We start from the raw sequence: 12,428 nt of genomic DNA on the forward strand, positions 1-12,428 counted from the left end.
TTTAACTACTAAGATATGTGACATTTCAATATGGCAAGTAAAACACTCACTGTTAGTATAAATAAAGCTGGACAGTCAAAGAATCTTGTTTCTGAAAGCCATTTTACAGGCACTTCAATTATAATTGTATAGTTAAATGAGAATATTCAAACTGTAAACTAGACACTATATTTTTAAGAAGAGTAAAACATACTTTAAATGTACTTTGCAGGGCTCTTAGGGCTGCTCAGCCAATCTAACTACTGAATTAGGTCAACATTTCCTGCCCCTCTAGTTTTAACTAAAAAGATGGCTCCAGAATGGAAAATATTAGTCATTATAAATCAACAAAGTGTAAATAAATTTGGGTGGGGATTATATATTTCACTACTTTATATTAAGTTAGTATTTGACCATGTGGATACCTCCACTTGTATCACAGAGTGTTTCACTCACTGTTCATTTGCAATACAACCTCAGAACTTTACTTCACGGTCCTTTAGATTTTATTTTAAACTCTTCATTATATACTTGGCAGCAAAAATACAGATCTCACCATGTTTTACACAGTATGTATGTTGTCTATGTACAGTGTCTCTCAAATAACTCAGGTTTATCTTGTTATTACTGAAATTGTCCCACCCTACCCAAGATAGCCCATTTCAGACAGACTTAAAGGTGACAATTTTGTAACAGAAAAGCTTCAAAAACAGACTCCAACGAGAAACTGCTGAACTTGAATTAATATGCAAACTAGATACCATCAATTTAGACTTAAATAGAGACTGGGAATAGCTGAGCCATTACACACATTGAATCTATTTCCCCATGTTAAGTGTCCTCACACCTTCTTGTCAAACTGTCTGTAATGGGCTATCTTGATTACCACTACAAAGATTCCCCCCCCCCCTGCTGACAATAGCTCATCTTAATTAATTAGCCTCTTAGAGTTGGTTGGGCAACTCCAACCTTTTCATGTTCTCTGTATGTATATATATCTCCTCACTATATGTTCCATTCTATGCATCCGATGAAGTGGGATGTAGCCCACAAAAGCTTATGCTCAAATAAATTTGTTAATCTCTAAGGTGCCACAAGTACTCCTGTTCTTTTGACAATCAAGGTTGCCACACTTGGTGTAGTAGTTGTCTGACATGTTGCCACCACTCTCCAAAGTACCATGGTTAGTGCTGCTTTTTGGGGAGTAGCACCAGAAGAAAACAGTGGCGTCACATCCTTAGTATTGTCTGAGGTAAGGGCATATTTCGAACACCCTTCAACTACCTGGCAGGTCAGTTATCTAACATCCTGCTCATTTTCAATATACATCATTTGATGATCATCAGTTCACATTCAAAAGTATTCTTATGTGGCTGGCTTTAATTAGTTTATTTTTCTTACCGTATCTTCAGGAAACAACTTTCCTCTTTGATATTTAATCTTTTGCATTAGATCTCCATCATCACAGTATTCCATCACTATATACAGATGTCCATCAGCTAAATTTTAAATAATTTAAGATGAATTAGTAATTTCATTAGCATGCTAAATGTATCATTGTTATTATATAGCACCAACAAATGCTATGTATTTTACAGAAATACAGTTTAAAGAAAAAAAATCCAGGCCCCACCAAAAGCTTGCAAGAGCTTTCAGTCTAAATAATGCAAATAGATACATTCTGAAAACCTATATATTTACCTTCAAATGATTCCTTATAGGCAACAATATTTGGGTGTTTCATTTTAGCCAACAGAATAGCTTCCTTCCTAGAGCTCTGTACATCAGATGGAGACTGAAAACACATTGATAAGTACAATTATACAAATGTTGCAATAATAAATCTTTACATATACTACATGTCATTTTCAAAACCAGAATTACTTCTGAAGCACTAGCTTTCAATTTATTTTCTTCAACTGCTTTAAAAAGCCATTCATTTAGAAACTTTAAAACTCCATCCATTATTGTAAAATCAATAAGTGAAAAATAGCACACAAAATAAACTTCCCAGAATTGTATCTCTAGAGAATATAAGTATTTTAGAGCCATTCTGTATGCTTTTTTGAATAGATAGGGTACCTTGCTACATCACTTTATGATTTTCTATTCGGACCACTGCAGAACTAGGTAATGAAGCAGAACTTCCTAGCTCTGAAACAGTTTAAGGTCTATCAGAGCTTATATCAGATTATTTGAATGTGCCTTAGTATAAACTTAACTTTAATCAGGGTATAACCAAAGCCTCTGTGAAAAATAATTTTGAGCTTTCTTGGATAGCTGAATGAAAAGCAAGTAATTTGAAATAATTGAATTTCAGCAACAAACAATGATGACAACCTGACTACTTCCTCTTTGTAGTGAAATCCTGTCCCCAGTGAAGTCAATGGGAGTTTTGCCATTGACTTCAAGTAGAACCAGGATTTAACTCTATATAACTTTCCAGGTGCCATAATTCTAATCTTCAGCCACAAATGTGATGCTGGTCAGTCTTTACTGGTTACCAGTAACATCCTCAGTCCTGCAGTACTTATTAAAGGCCAGATCCTGTAAGATTCTCAAGACCCTTATCTCCCAGTGAAGGCACTCAGCACTGGGCTGGCTAAGGCCCAGATTCTCAAAGGTATTTAGGTGCCTAACTCTAGGAGTCAGACACCAAAATACCTTTGAAGGATCTGGGCCTAAGTTCTGAAATGTTGCACTTTCTCAAGAATAGTCTTAGCCTGCCCCTGTTGGAGGGTATAGTGAGTTTTTAAAAGGCAGTTACAGAATTAAGATAACAAATACAAAGAAGGAGAGCGTAAACACTTACCTTGGGAAGTCTTATTTCCTTCATTGCATATTTCTGGTCACTACTCTTACAAAAAACTAAAAGAGCTCTCCCAAAGGATCCCTCTCCAAGTACTTTTAACACAGTGTATTCTTCCATTGTTTGTAAGCCCAAATCTTATACGTTTCCTTAAATGTTATATTTCACAAGGATTTCTTCCAAACTATATAATGAACTCAGTTAATTTTTGGAAAGCTGTATTTTTGGTTAACATTATCTGTGTGAGAGAAAATGGCAAAATAACAAAAATATATAATTATAACACGATGGCAATGACAACTGCTCAGAATTGCCACAAAAATGATTTTTTTTTAAATGCTATTACGACTTTACTAAGAATAAGGTTTTCAGAAAATTTTACTACAAAGCAAACTCATACTATAGTAATACTTTGTACATCTATTGCATCTTATAATCAGAACTCTCAAAACACTCTGAAAACATGAAGTAATCTCCATAGTACTCCTGTAAAGTGCTAGATGTTGCTCTTATTCATCATCTTCCTCTACCTGCATCTTCGCAGCTGGATTCATAGTCCCAAGCAGCCAGGTTTACATGCACAGGGATATGAAAAATACTTGGCATAAGCAAAATACATGGTGGTGCTGTGTGTTTATAAAGAGTTAGTGGAATTTATTTTGGATGGCCTTCATACCCCACTAATAGATTATATATATATGAATTGGAACTTTTTATTAAGACACTATGATTAACCTGTTAAGCTGCTATATTTACTTTCTTTATTGGGAGATAAATATTATTCATCAAGCCTGTAGGATGGTGTGTGTGAGTGCGCACACATGCACGTGTGTGCATGCATGGTTTGACAAATAATATTTATCTCCCAATAAGGAAAGTAAATTTAGAGGCCTTAGCAGGTTAATAGTGTGTCTTAATAAAAAGATTCAATTCATGCTTGTTCAGAGAATGAATAGTAAATCTATCATTTTAAAATAAAAAATCCAAAAATTAAGGATCAAGTCATAGGATGTGTGATAAACAATAAAAAGAATGGGTTACAGTCAAAACAGATCTCACAACAGTACAAAAGGTACGTTACATGTATTTCATCTTAGTGTAACTTTCAGAATAGAAACCTCTAACACCAAAACTACTCAAAATAACATATTCACATTTTCAGCAGAAGAGGCAAAGAGGTTTCCCTTATTCACTCCCCTCTTAGGCTTAAGATTCTTAATTCCAGTGGCAATATCATCAAATGATAAATCAGACCCCATTATTTAGAGAGGGCAAATTGAAGAACAAGTCAGCTAAGTGTCACCCAAGGTTACACAAGTGATGAGAAGAACCTAGAACACCTTCCACTGCTAACCTTCTCTCCTGCTCCATCAATTCTGAGTTCATCTTCTGAAAATACATTAAGAGGTTTTGTTTTTAAAAAGAGAGGCTGTTTGCTGTCATTGCTTGATGCACTATGTCTCCATTTACATCTTAAACTGTCTTTTTATAATTTTGCACTATCCACACTCATGGTCCTGTGTAAATATTTAATGATAAAATGGTAACAACGTATGCTTGCTCAACGATCCCTTTTTGGACTCTGATATCACTTGAATTTTCCTTTAACTTCATTGAATGACTACCCTTTTCTGTCTTGTTTGGTTAGGGTTACAACCTGGGTTTTTGCTGTCCTAAGCAAACTGAAAAGCTTATAAACATTTTGATTCCTCTAATACTGTATTTTGTTGTCCTAGGAAATTGCATGTACAGTAGAGCCTCAGCCAACTCTGATTAACACCTTTAATCCTAGAGGAACTGTGTTGTAGCAAACATCCCAAACACCAACACAAATTTCATATGCTATAGCCCTTACTGTCAACTTTCTCTAATGGTAATCAAAATGAAGGGTAAATTTTGTGAAGGATTTAACAAAAACCCTAATGATATTTCACTTAGATGTAAAGAACATTAATCATAATGAGTGGGTAAGAAGTTTGAAAGGTTAAGGGAATGCAGCCAAAAGTACTCTCACACCCCATCTACCTTAAGGAAAGGTTTCTGAAATTTCCCACCAGAGCTAGCACCAGTTTATGTCCACCAGGTTTGCAATGCCAGGAGCCTTAGCATAAATGAGCTACCAGCATTTTAAGGACTGTTCCATCAAACTGCTTAGAACAAATATAATCAAAAAGTGCCAGCAACAGTGAGGGCAGCTGGTGGCCCATCTACACTAGAGTTTCTAACACAGCTAATATTAGTAAGGTTGTGCCAGTGTTAGCTCTAGGATAGACAGGATCTCACTGAAGGAAGGAAAGGGGATAGAATAATAAGGCTGTAACTACATTAGGAAGAATATCCATTGCTAACAATGGGCATCAGCACTGTACACAGCTAAACTGGTGCTCAGAACAGTATGGACAAGACCAAACCATGTTTAACATCAGTTCAGAAACCACCATAGCTGAGCGCTACTCAGAACAAAATTAAAACCTAGTTTCTGAAGGTGCCTAATATAGTTTTGTCCTGCTTATGTTTGCAATGAAAGATTCCAGTGCTATTCAGTTCCACCCATTGTCAACAATGGATACATTCTCTAGTATAGAAAAGTCTTTTTCTGTTGATTATACATTTCTTTTCACTAGACAAAGTTTTTCAACCAAGACTTCCCAGGTTCTGTTGTAGATTAACACCTACAAATGGTCTTAGGTGCAGTCTACTCTTTGAGAGGGTCAAAGATCAATTCCTCAGCATGCATAGCCAGGAAAGGAGAGCACATCCTATTTTAGCTCTGAGGGGTATAAATGAAAGATAGAAACAATGCCGACCTAGGGCAGAGAGTCTGAATGAGGAGAATTAATGTGTGGACAGTAGGTCTGTGAAAGCCTAGGTGGAGAAGAGCTGCACAGCGAGGGGACCTGCGCCCTGGCTAGATAGATTAGGGCCTTGGCTATGCAAGAAAATTAATAGGGTATGAATTTAAAGCTGATTAACCATTCCTGGTAACTCCATGTGTGGATGCTCTTATTCCAGACCACCCTATTCCGAATTCGCTTCATCCTAATCCACAACAAAGCACTCCTAATTCCAGGCTAATCGTGTGCACGCCACGTTCATCGGGATTAGCTGCTCTTGCAGAGTAACTCCCCGTGCGGCCACGGGACGGGATTGCACCAGCCTCCCCCGGGGTTGGGGCGAGCTGGCGGCTGCTCTTGCCCCTTCCAGCTAAATCCTGGAGGGGCGGCGCCCGCACGCCATAGGGCGGGGTCCCCACCCCCTCGCGGGCCCAGCCGCCCCGCCCCTGCCTTTTCTCCGTCTCCAGGCGCGGCCCCGCGGGCTCCGTACCGTGCTGGAGCCGCTCCCCACCACGGCGGAGCTCCCCGAGCCGGCGGCTGCCGCAGACCCACCTCCCGCGCTGCCCCGCCCGACCGCCTCGCTCAAACACCAGCTCCGAGCCAGGCCCCGCCTCTCCTCTCCTCTCTGTCATGAGATGGGTGTGGGACGCTGCGGCGTCATCTCTGTGGTTAGCGGACAAAAGCCATCCAAGGAAACCACGTGGGAGGGTTATTTTTGTTGACGCTCTTCTGTACCTTGGGCTGGGGCTGGCATCCAAGAGAGCAGCCATGGGAACAGGGTTGGATGTCTAACGTCTTCCCCCGGTCAGGTAAGAGGACATCAGCGCCACCTGCTGCTTGAGAGGCACTGGTGTTCCCTAGCAAACTGTCTGTCCCAGAACACCCCTCATCCTGTTGTCACCCTACTCTGCAAGGTACCTTTGGATAGAGCTCAACCTTGCTGCCCATTCAGAGGTGGGCTTCTCAAATGTCAGAGTCACTCTGTCTAGGGCTTTATCACCCCTCCTCCCCCAACCGTAAATGACAAAATTCAGATCTAACTTAACTGTTGGGAAGTAAGGGGATGCTTGGAGCTGGGGATTTGCTTTTTGCTCCTCTTTGTGTCACCTAACTTTATTTACTTGTTCAAGAATAGGGGGAAATGGTTACTCATCTTCTCGTAACTGTTGTTCTTTGAGATATGTTGTTCACATCAATGCCAATCAGGTGGGCATGCGCCACATGCACGGTCATCGGAAACCTTTTCCCTTAGCAGCTCTCCTCAGGTCAGTTAGGGAGCCCCCTGGAGTGGCGCCTCATAGCTTTCAATATGTGACCCTGCTGACCCAACCCCCCCTTCAGTTTCTTCTTGCCAGCTACTCCAACAGAGGGGAAAGGAGGATAGGTATTGGAATGGACGTGAACAACACAGCTCAAAGAACAAGTTATGAGATGGGGGGGGAGGGTCGGAAGTTAGTGCTTTTAACTCTGACACCCTCCTGGCTGATATAATGGCAACTAGGAATGCCACCTTCCACAAGAGGTACAGAAGGGAGCCTGGCACCAGTGGTTCCAACAGGGCCACCATTAACCCCCAAGAAGACTAGATTGAGATCGCGAATGTGGCTATAGTCTCTCCCTGCCCTTCAGGACATGCCCTACCATGGGATTGACAAATACAGAGCACCCCAGCTCTCCTGGGTGAAACACCAAGATGACCACAAGGTGCACCCTGACGGATGAACCTGCCAACCCCTGCTGTTTCAGGTGTAATAGATAGTCAAGGATGAGTGGTATAGATGCTTGAAGGGGGCAGAGGTGGCAGTGCTCAGAGCAGAATGAGAACCTTTTCCACTTAGCTAGGTAAGTGGCTCTGGTGGAAGGTTTCCTGCTACCAAGCAGTACCTCTCTCACCTGTTCTGAGCATTAGAGCTCTATAGGGTTTAACCATGAAGCTTCCAAGCCATGAGGTGGAGGAACTGGAGGTCTGGATGAAGGAAGCGACCGTAGTCCTGTGTGAACAGATCAGGGTTGAGCTGCAGTGTGATCAGGGTGTCCATAGACAGCTCCAGAAGCGTGGTATACTAACGTTGGCGTGGTCACGCTGGGGCCAGCAGAATCACCTCTGTGGATCTTGAGGAGCACTTTGTGGACAAGTGGGATCAGGAGGAAGGCATACATGAGGCAGCCTCCCCAGGGAAGCATGATCGTGTCCAAGATGGAGCCCAGGCTGAGTTTCTGGAAAGAGCAGAACGTTGGACACTTCCTGGTGCTCTTGGTGGCAAAAAGATCTACCTGAAGAAATCCCTACCTTTGGAAGATGGAATGTATGACGTCCGGACGGATGGACCACTTGTGGTTGCAAAACGACCTGCTGAGGTGGTCTGCAAGCTCGTTCCGCACTCCTGGAAGATAGAACATCTCCAGGTGAATGGAGTGGGCTATACAGAATTCCCAAAGCTGGAGAGCTTCGCGACACAGAGGGGAGGAACAGGCTCCACCCTGCTTGTTTATGTAAAACATGGCGATGGTGTTATTGGTCATCACCGCCGCACAGAGCCTAACTAGGTATTTTTGCACCCGAGGCAAGAATATAAAATTGCACCCTCCCCCAGGGCTGGCTCTTCGGCTGCGGGTCCCTCAGTCCCTCTTGGAGGGAAGGGCCTGACGCCGAATTGCCACCGAAGAATGAATGAAGGGGCAGTGGTAGAGTCTGTGACGTTGGGAGGTCAACTCATGATTTTTGACTGCTTGGGCTGGTAATGTTGCTTCCAAGATGGTCTTTGGTTCCAGTCCAGTTCCAATCCAGAGAGGGACTCACAGGTTAAGAGGAGGAAGATGCTGGATATCAGCAGTGGCCACTAGGGATCAGCATATGTCCTGAGAATGCTGGGAGTTCAGGTTTGCAGGGCAGGATCAGGGGTAGCAGGTTTGTAGAAATTTTGGTGGTGCCCAGAACCCGCCCCCGCCCAAACTCCACCTTCCCACCCACCCAAGGCTCTGGGAGGGAGTTTGGGTGAGGGAAGAGGTCCGGGGTGCAGGCCCTAGGCTGGGGCAAGAGATTGGGGTGCAGGCTCTGGGAGGGAGTTTGGGGATGGGAGGGGGTGCAGAGGGATGGGGTGCAGGGGTGAGGGCAGTGGGCTGTGGCTGCAGATGAGGGGTTTGGAGTGTGGGAGGGGCTCAGGGCAAGAGTAGGGGTGAGGGCTCTGTCTGGGGCTGGGGATAAGGCGTTTGGGGTGCTGGAGGGGCTCAGGGCTAAGGCAGAAGGTTGGAGTGCACGGGGAATGAGGTTTTCTGGCTGGGACTGGGGATAAGGTGTTTGGGATGCTGGAGGGGATCAGGCCGAGGGTGCGGTGTGGGGGTGAAAGCTCTGGGGATGAGTTTGGGGTGCAGGCAGGCTGCTCCAGGACAGGGGCCAGAGAGGAGGACTCCCCCCAGCCCTTTCCCTGCTGGTAGCAGCAAGCTCTGGGGGAGGAGCCCCCCTTTCCCATCCCCCCAGCAGCACACTCACCCCCACCACTGTCACTGCATGTGCTCCTAGGGCCCCTCTGAGGTCCAGGAATCACCCTCACCTCCCCTGTGGTGGGTGCCAGGGGGCACTGCGTGCGCCTCCTCCCCTGCTGTTGCCCCTGACTATAGCCTCACTGGGGGTGAGAGATGGGGCTGCCTCCTTGCCCAGCGTAGGGCAGGAGCAGTGACTGCGGGGGGGGGGAGGGGGGACGACGACCCCTGTGGTGCTGGAAGGTCCCATTGGAAAATGAAAGGGTCTGAGGGGGAAGGGCAGGCTCACAGTCAGTCTGCCCTGATAGTCGAGATGGGGGGGGGGGGGCACTAGGACCCTGCAGCAGCAGTTGCTGCAGGGAGGCAGCATGGAGCTGCTCTGCTCTGGGGCCTCGAATGGAGGGGGGGGGGAAGGAAGAGAGCAAGTTGGGGCCGGGAGACACTCGGGAGTGGCAGGTAGGGCCGAGGGGAGATCACCTGGGTTATAAATATCTCTGTGCCTGCCAGCAGCTTCCCCCCCCCCTCTTTCTCCACCGCTTTCTGCGCCCCCCGGGCTTTGTGTGCCTGAGGCAAGTGTCTCACTCGCCTCGCCCTTGTTACGGCACTGCCGCCGCACACTGCCCCTGCATTCTGGTCAGGAAAGCGTGGCAGGCTAGTTGCACCGCTCTGAACTCCTTGATGTTGATATGAAGTGAGAGCTTGGTCTGTGACCACTGACCCTGCATCCATAGGTCTCCTAGGTGGGCCCCCTAGCCGAGAGCTCATGCATCTGTTACCAGGGTCATGGAGGGATGAGGGGTGCTGAAAGGGACTCCTTAGCGAACCACGCGAGAATCTAGCCCCCACTGAAGGGATTCTAGAACTTGCTCTGGTACCTTCACTACCAAAGCCAAACTGTCCGGACCTGGAAGATAAGTTGAGGGGAGCCTGGGTGGAGTTACCTCAGCCTGGCATGCCTGACCACAGAGGTGCAGGCTGCCATGTGCTCAAGGAGACTCAGGCAGCCCCTTGCAGGTGTGGTGGGATAGCGCCTGTCATGGTTTGAAATCTGGACTCTAGGAGGATTGCTCTCGGCTGCACAGAATCCAGCAACGTCCCCACTTTAATTCTATTCTTTGGTTTGGAGACAGTGTTGACTTGTCCATGTTGAGGAGGAGTTCTAGTCTCTCAAAGGTGTCTCTGACCAAATGGATTTAGGACTTCATCTGCTCCCTGGAGCGCCCCCACAGCAGCCAGCCATCAAGGTAGGGATATCCCTGTACCTGTCTCTTGCAGAGAAAGGCCGCAACAACCGACATGCACTTGGTGAACACTCGGGGGCTATCGGCAGGCCGAATGGGAGCACTGTGAATTGATAAACCTCAGGAAACGCCTGTAGGCCAGATGAATGGCAATGTGAAAGTACGCATTTTTCATATTGAGGGCGGCGTAAAAGTCTCCTGCATCTAGGGAAGGTATGATCATGCTCAGGGAGACCATGCGGAACTTTAGCTTCACCATGGACTGGTTGAGTCCTCGTAGGTCTAAAATGCATCTGAGACCCCCCTTTGCCTAGGGGATGATAAGGAAGTATCATGAGTAGAATCCCTTGCCCCGTAGTTCCTGAGGAACCTCCTCCACTGCCCCGATGGCAAGGAACGATTGCACCATCTGTATAAGGATCTGCTTGTGAGTAAGGTCCCTGAAGAGGGACGGGGAAGGAGGGAGGGGAAGAGCAGAAAAGACAGTTACTCACCTTTGTAAGTGGTGTTCTTCGAGATGTGTTGCTCATATTCATTCTAATTAGGTGTGTGCGCACGCCGTGTGCACGATCGTTGGAAAACTTTTTACCCTAGCAACACTCAATCGGCTGAGGCGCCCCCTGGAGTGGCGCCCTTATGGCGCTCCCTCAGTTCCTTCTTGCCAACTACTCCAACAGAGGGGAAGGAGGGCGGGTTTAGAATGGATACGAGCAACACATCTCGAAGAACAACAGTTACAAAGGTGAGTAACAGTCTTTTCTTCTTCGAGTGCTTGCTCATATCGATTCTAATTAGGTGACTCCCAAGCCTTACCTAGGAGGTGGGGTCGGAGTGAGATGTCATGGAGTGCAGAACCACTGAGCCAAATGCCGCATGTCACCCCTTGACTGCTGGCAGATTGCATAGTGGGAAGCAAAGGTATGCACCGATGACAAAGTTGTTGCCCTACATATCTACTGTATGGGTACATGAGCCAGGAAGGCAGAGGACGATGCTTTAGCCCGAGTGGAGTGGGTGGTAAGGTGCGTAGTTGGGACATCAGATAAGTCATAGCACACACAGATGCATGATGTGATCCAGGACGAGATGCACTGGGTGGAAACCGGAAGGCCCTTCATCCAGTCTGCCACAGCTACGAACAGCTGGGTCGTCCTAAAAGGTTTCGTTTGTTCGATGTAAAAGGCGAGGGCCCTGCGAACATCTAGGGAGTTCAGCTGTTGTTCTCGCCGAGAAGCGTGCGGCTTCGGCTAGAAGACCAGAAGGAAGATGCCTTAGTTGACATGGAAGGCAGACACCACCTTAGGAAGGAAGGCAGGGTGTGGTCGCAGATGTACCTTGTCCTTATGGAACACGCCGGGGCAATCAGAATTAAGCGGGCCCTGTCTCTGTGCAACTTGAGATGGACCCTGTGGACTAATGGGAATGGAGGAAAGGTGTAATACAGGCGGTTTTTCCATGATATCAGGAAGGCATTCGACACGGAACTCGGGGAGCATCCTTTGAGAGAGAACACCACCTGGCACTTCCAAGTCTCACGAGAGGCCAGTAGGTCTATCTGGGAAGCCCCCACTTCCGGAAAACAGAGTGGGATGACATCCGGGCGAATCGACTACTTGTGAGCCTGGAAGGATCTGCTGAGGTGGTCCGCCAAGGTGTTCTGGACTTCTAGGAGAAACGACGCCACCAGGTCGATCAAGTGGGCTATGCAGAATTCCCACAAGTGAATGGCTTCCTGACAGGGGTGACGATCGTGCTCCCCCTGGTTTGTTAATATAAAACACAGCAGTTGTGTTGTCTGTAAAAATTGCAACACAATGGCCCTGAAGGTGCTTGCGGAACACTTGACACGCCAGGCGCTCTGCTCTCAGCTCCCATACGTTGATGTGCAGGGATCTCTCTTGTGTGGACCAAAGGCCCTGTGTGCAAAGGTCTGCAAGGTGAGCACCCCAACCCAAAGATGATGCGTCCATGGTTAGGACCAGGGAGGGCTGCAGGGCATGGAATGGTACCCCTTAGCATACCAAGTTGGGGTTCAGCCACCAGACCAGGGAGGTTAAGACTGTGTGTGTGTGGTGGGGGGAAACA

At 46.5% G+C, this 12,428-nt stretch overlaps 1 protein-coding gene across 3 annotated transcripts in view; it reads right to left on the reverse strand.

Moving 5' to 3' along the window:
* Positions 1–6,193, reverse strand: part of NEK3 (NIMA related kinase 3) — a 30,932-nt gene extending 24,739 nt beyond the window's left edge. Inside the window, exons 1-4 of one of the 3 annotated variants that reach the window (XM_054015209.1) lie at positions 6,175–6,193; positions 2,792–3,026; positions 1,681–1,774; positions 1,381–1,478 (exon numbers count right to left, since the gene is read on the reverse strand). In XM_054015209.1, coding sequence (XP_053871184.1) covers positions 1,381–1,478; positions 1,681–1,774; positions 2,792–2,908 — 309 coding nt within the window. In that variant the 5' untranslated portion in view covers positions 2,909–3,026; positions 6,175–6,193. Of the gene's footprint in view, positions 1–1,380; positions 1,479–1,680; positions 1,775–2,791; positions 3,027–4,142; positions 4,163–6,112 lie in introns of those variants that run through there. The other 2 variants (XM_054015207.1, XM_054015208.1) reach the window with 2 other exon arrangements.
* Positions 6,194–12,428: the final 6,235 nt, after the last annotated feature.

This window comes from Malaclemys terrapin, chromosome 1 (assembly GCF_027887155.1).
Source record: "Malaclemys terrapin pileata isolate rMalTer1 chromosome 1, rMalTer1.hap1, whole genome shotgun sequence".
Classification (NCBI taxonomy): domain Eukaryota; kingdom Metazoa; phylum Chordata; order Testudines; family Emydidae; genus Malaclemys; species Malaclemys terrapin.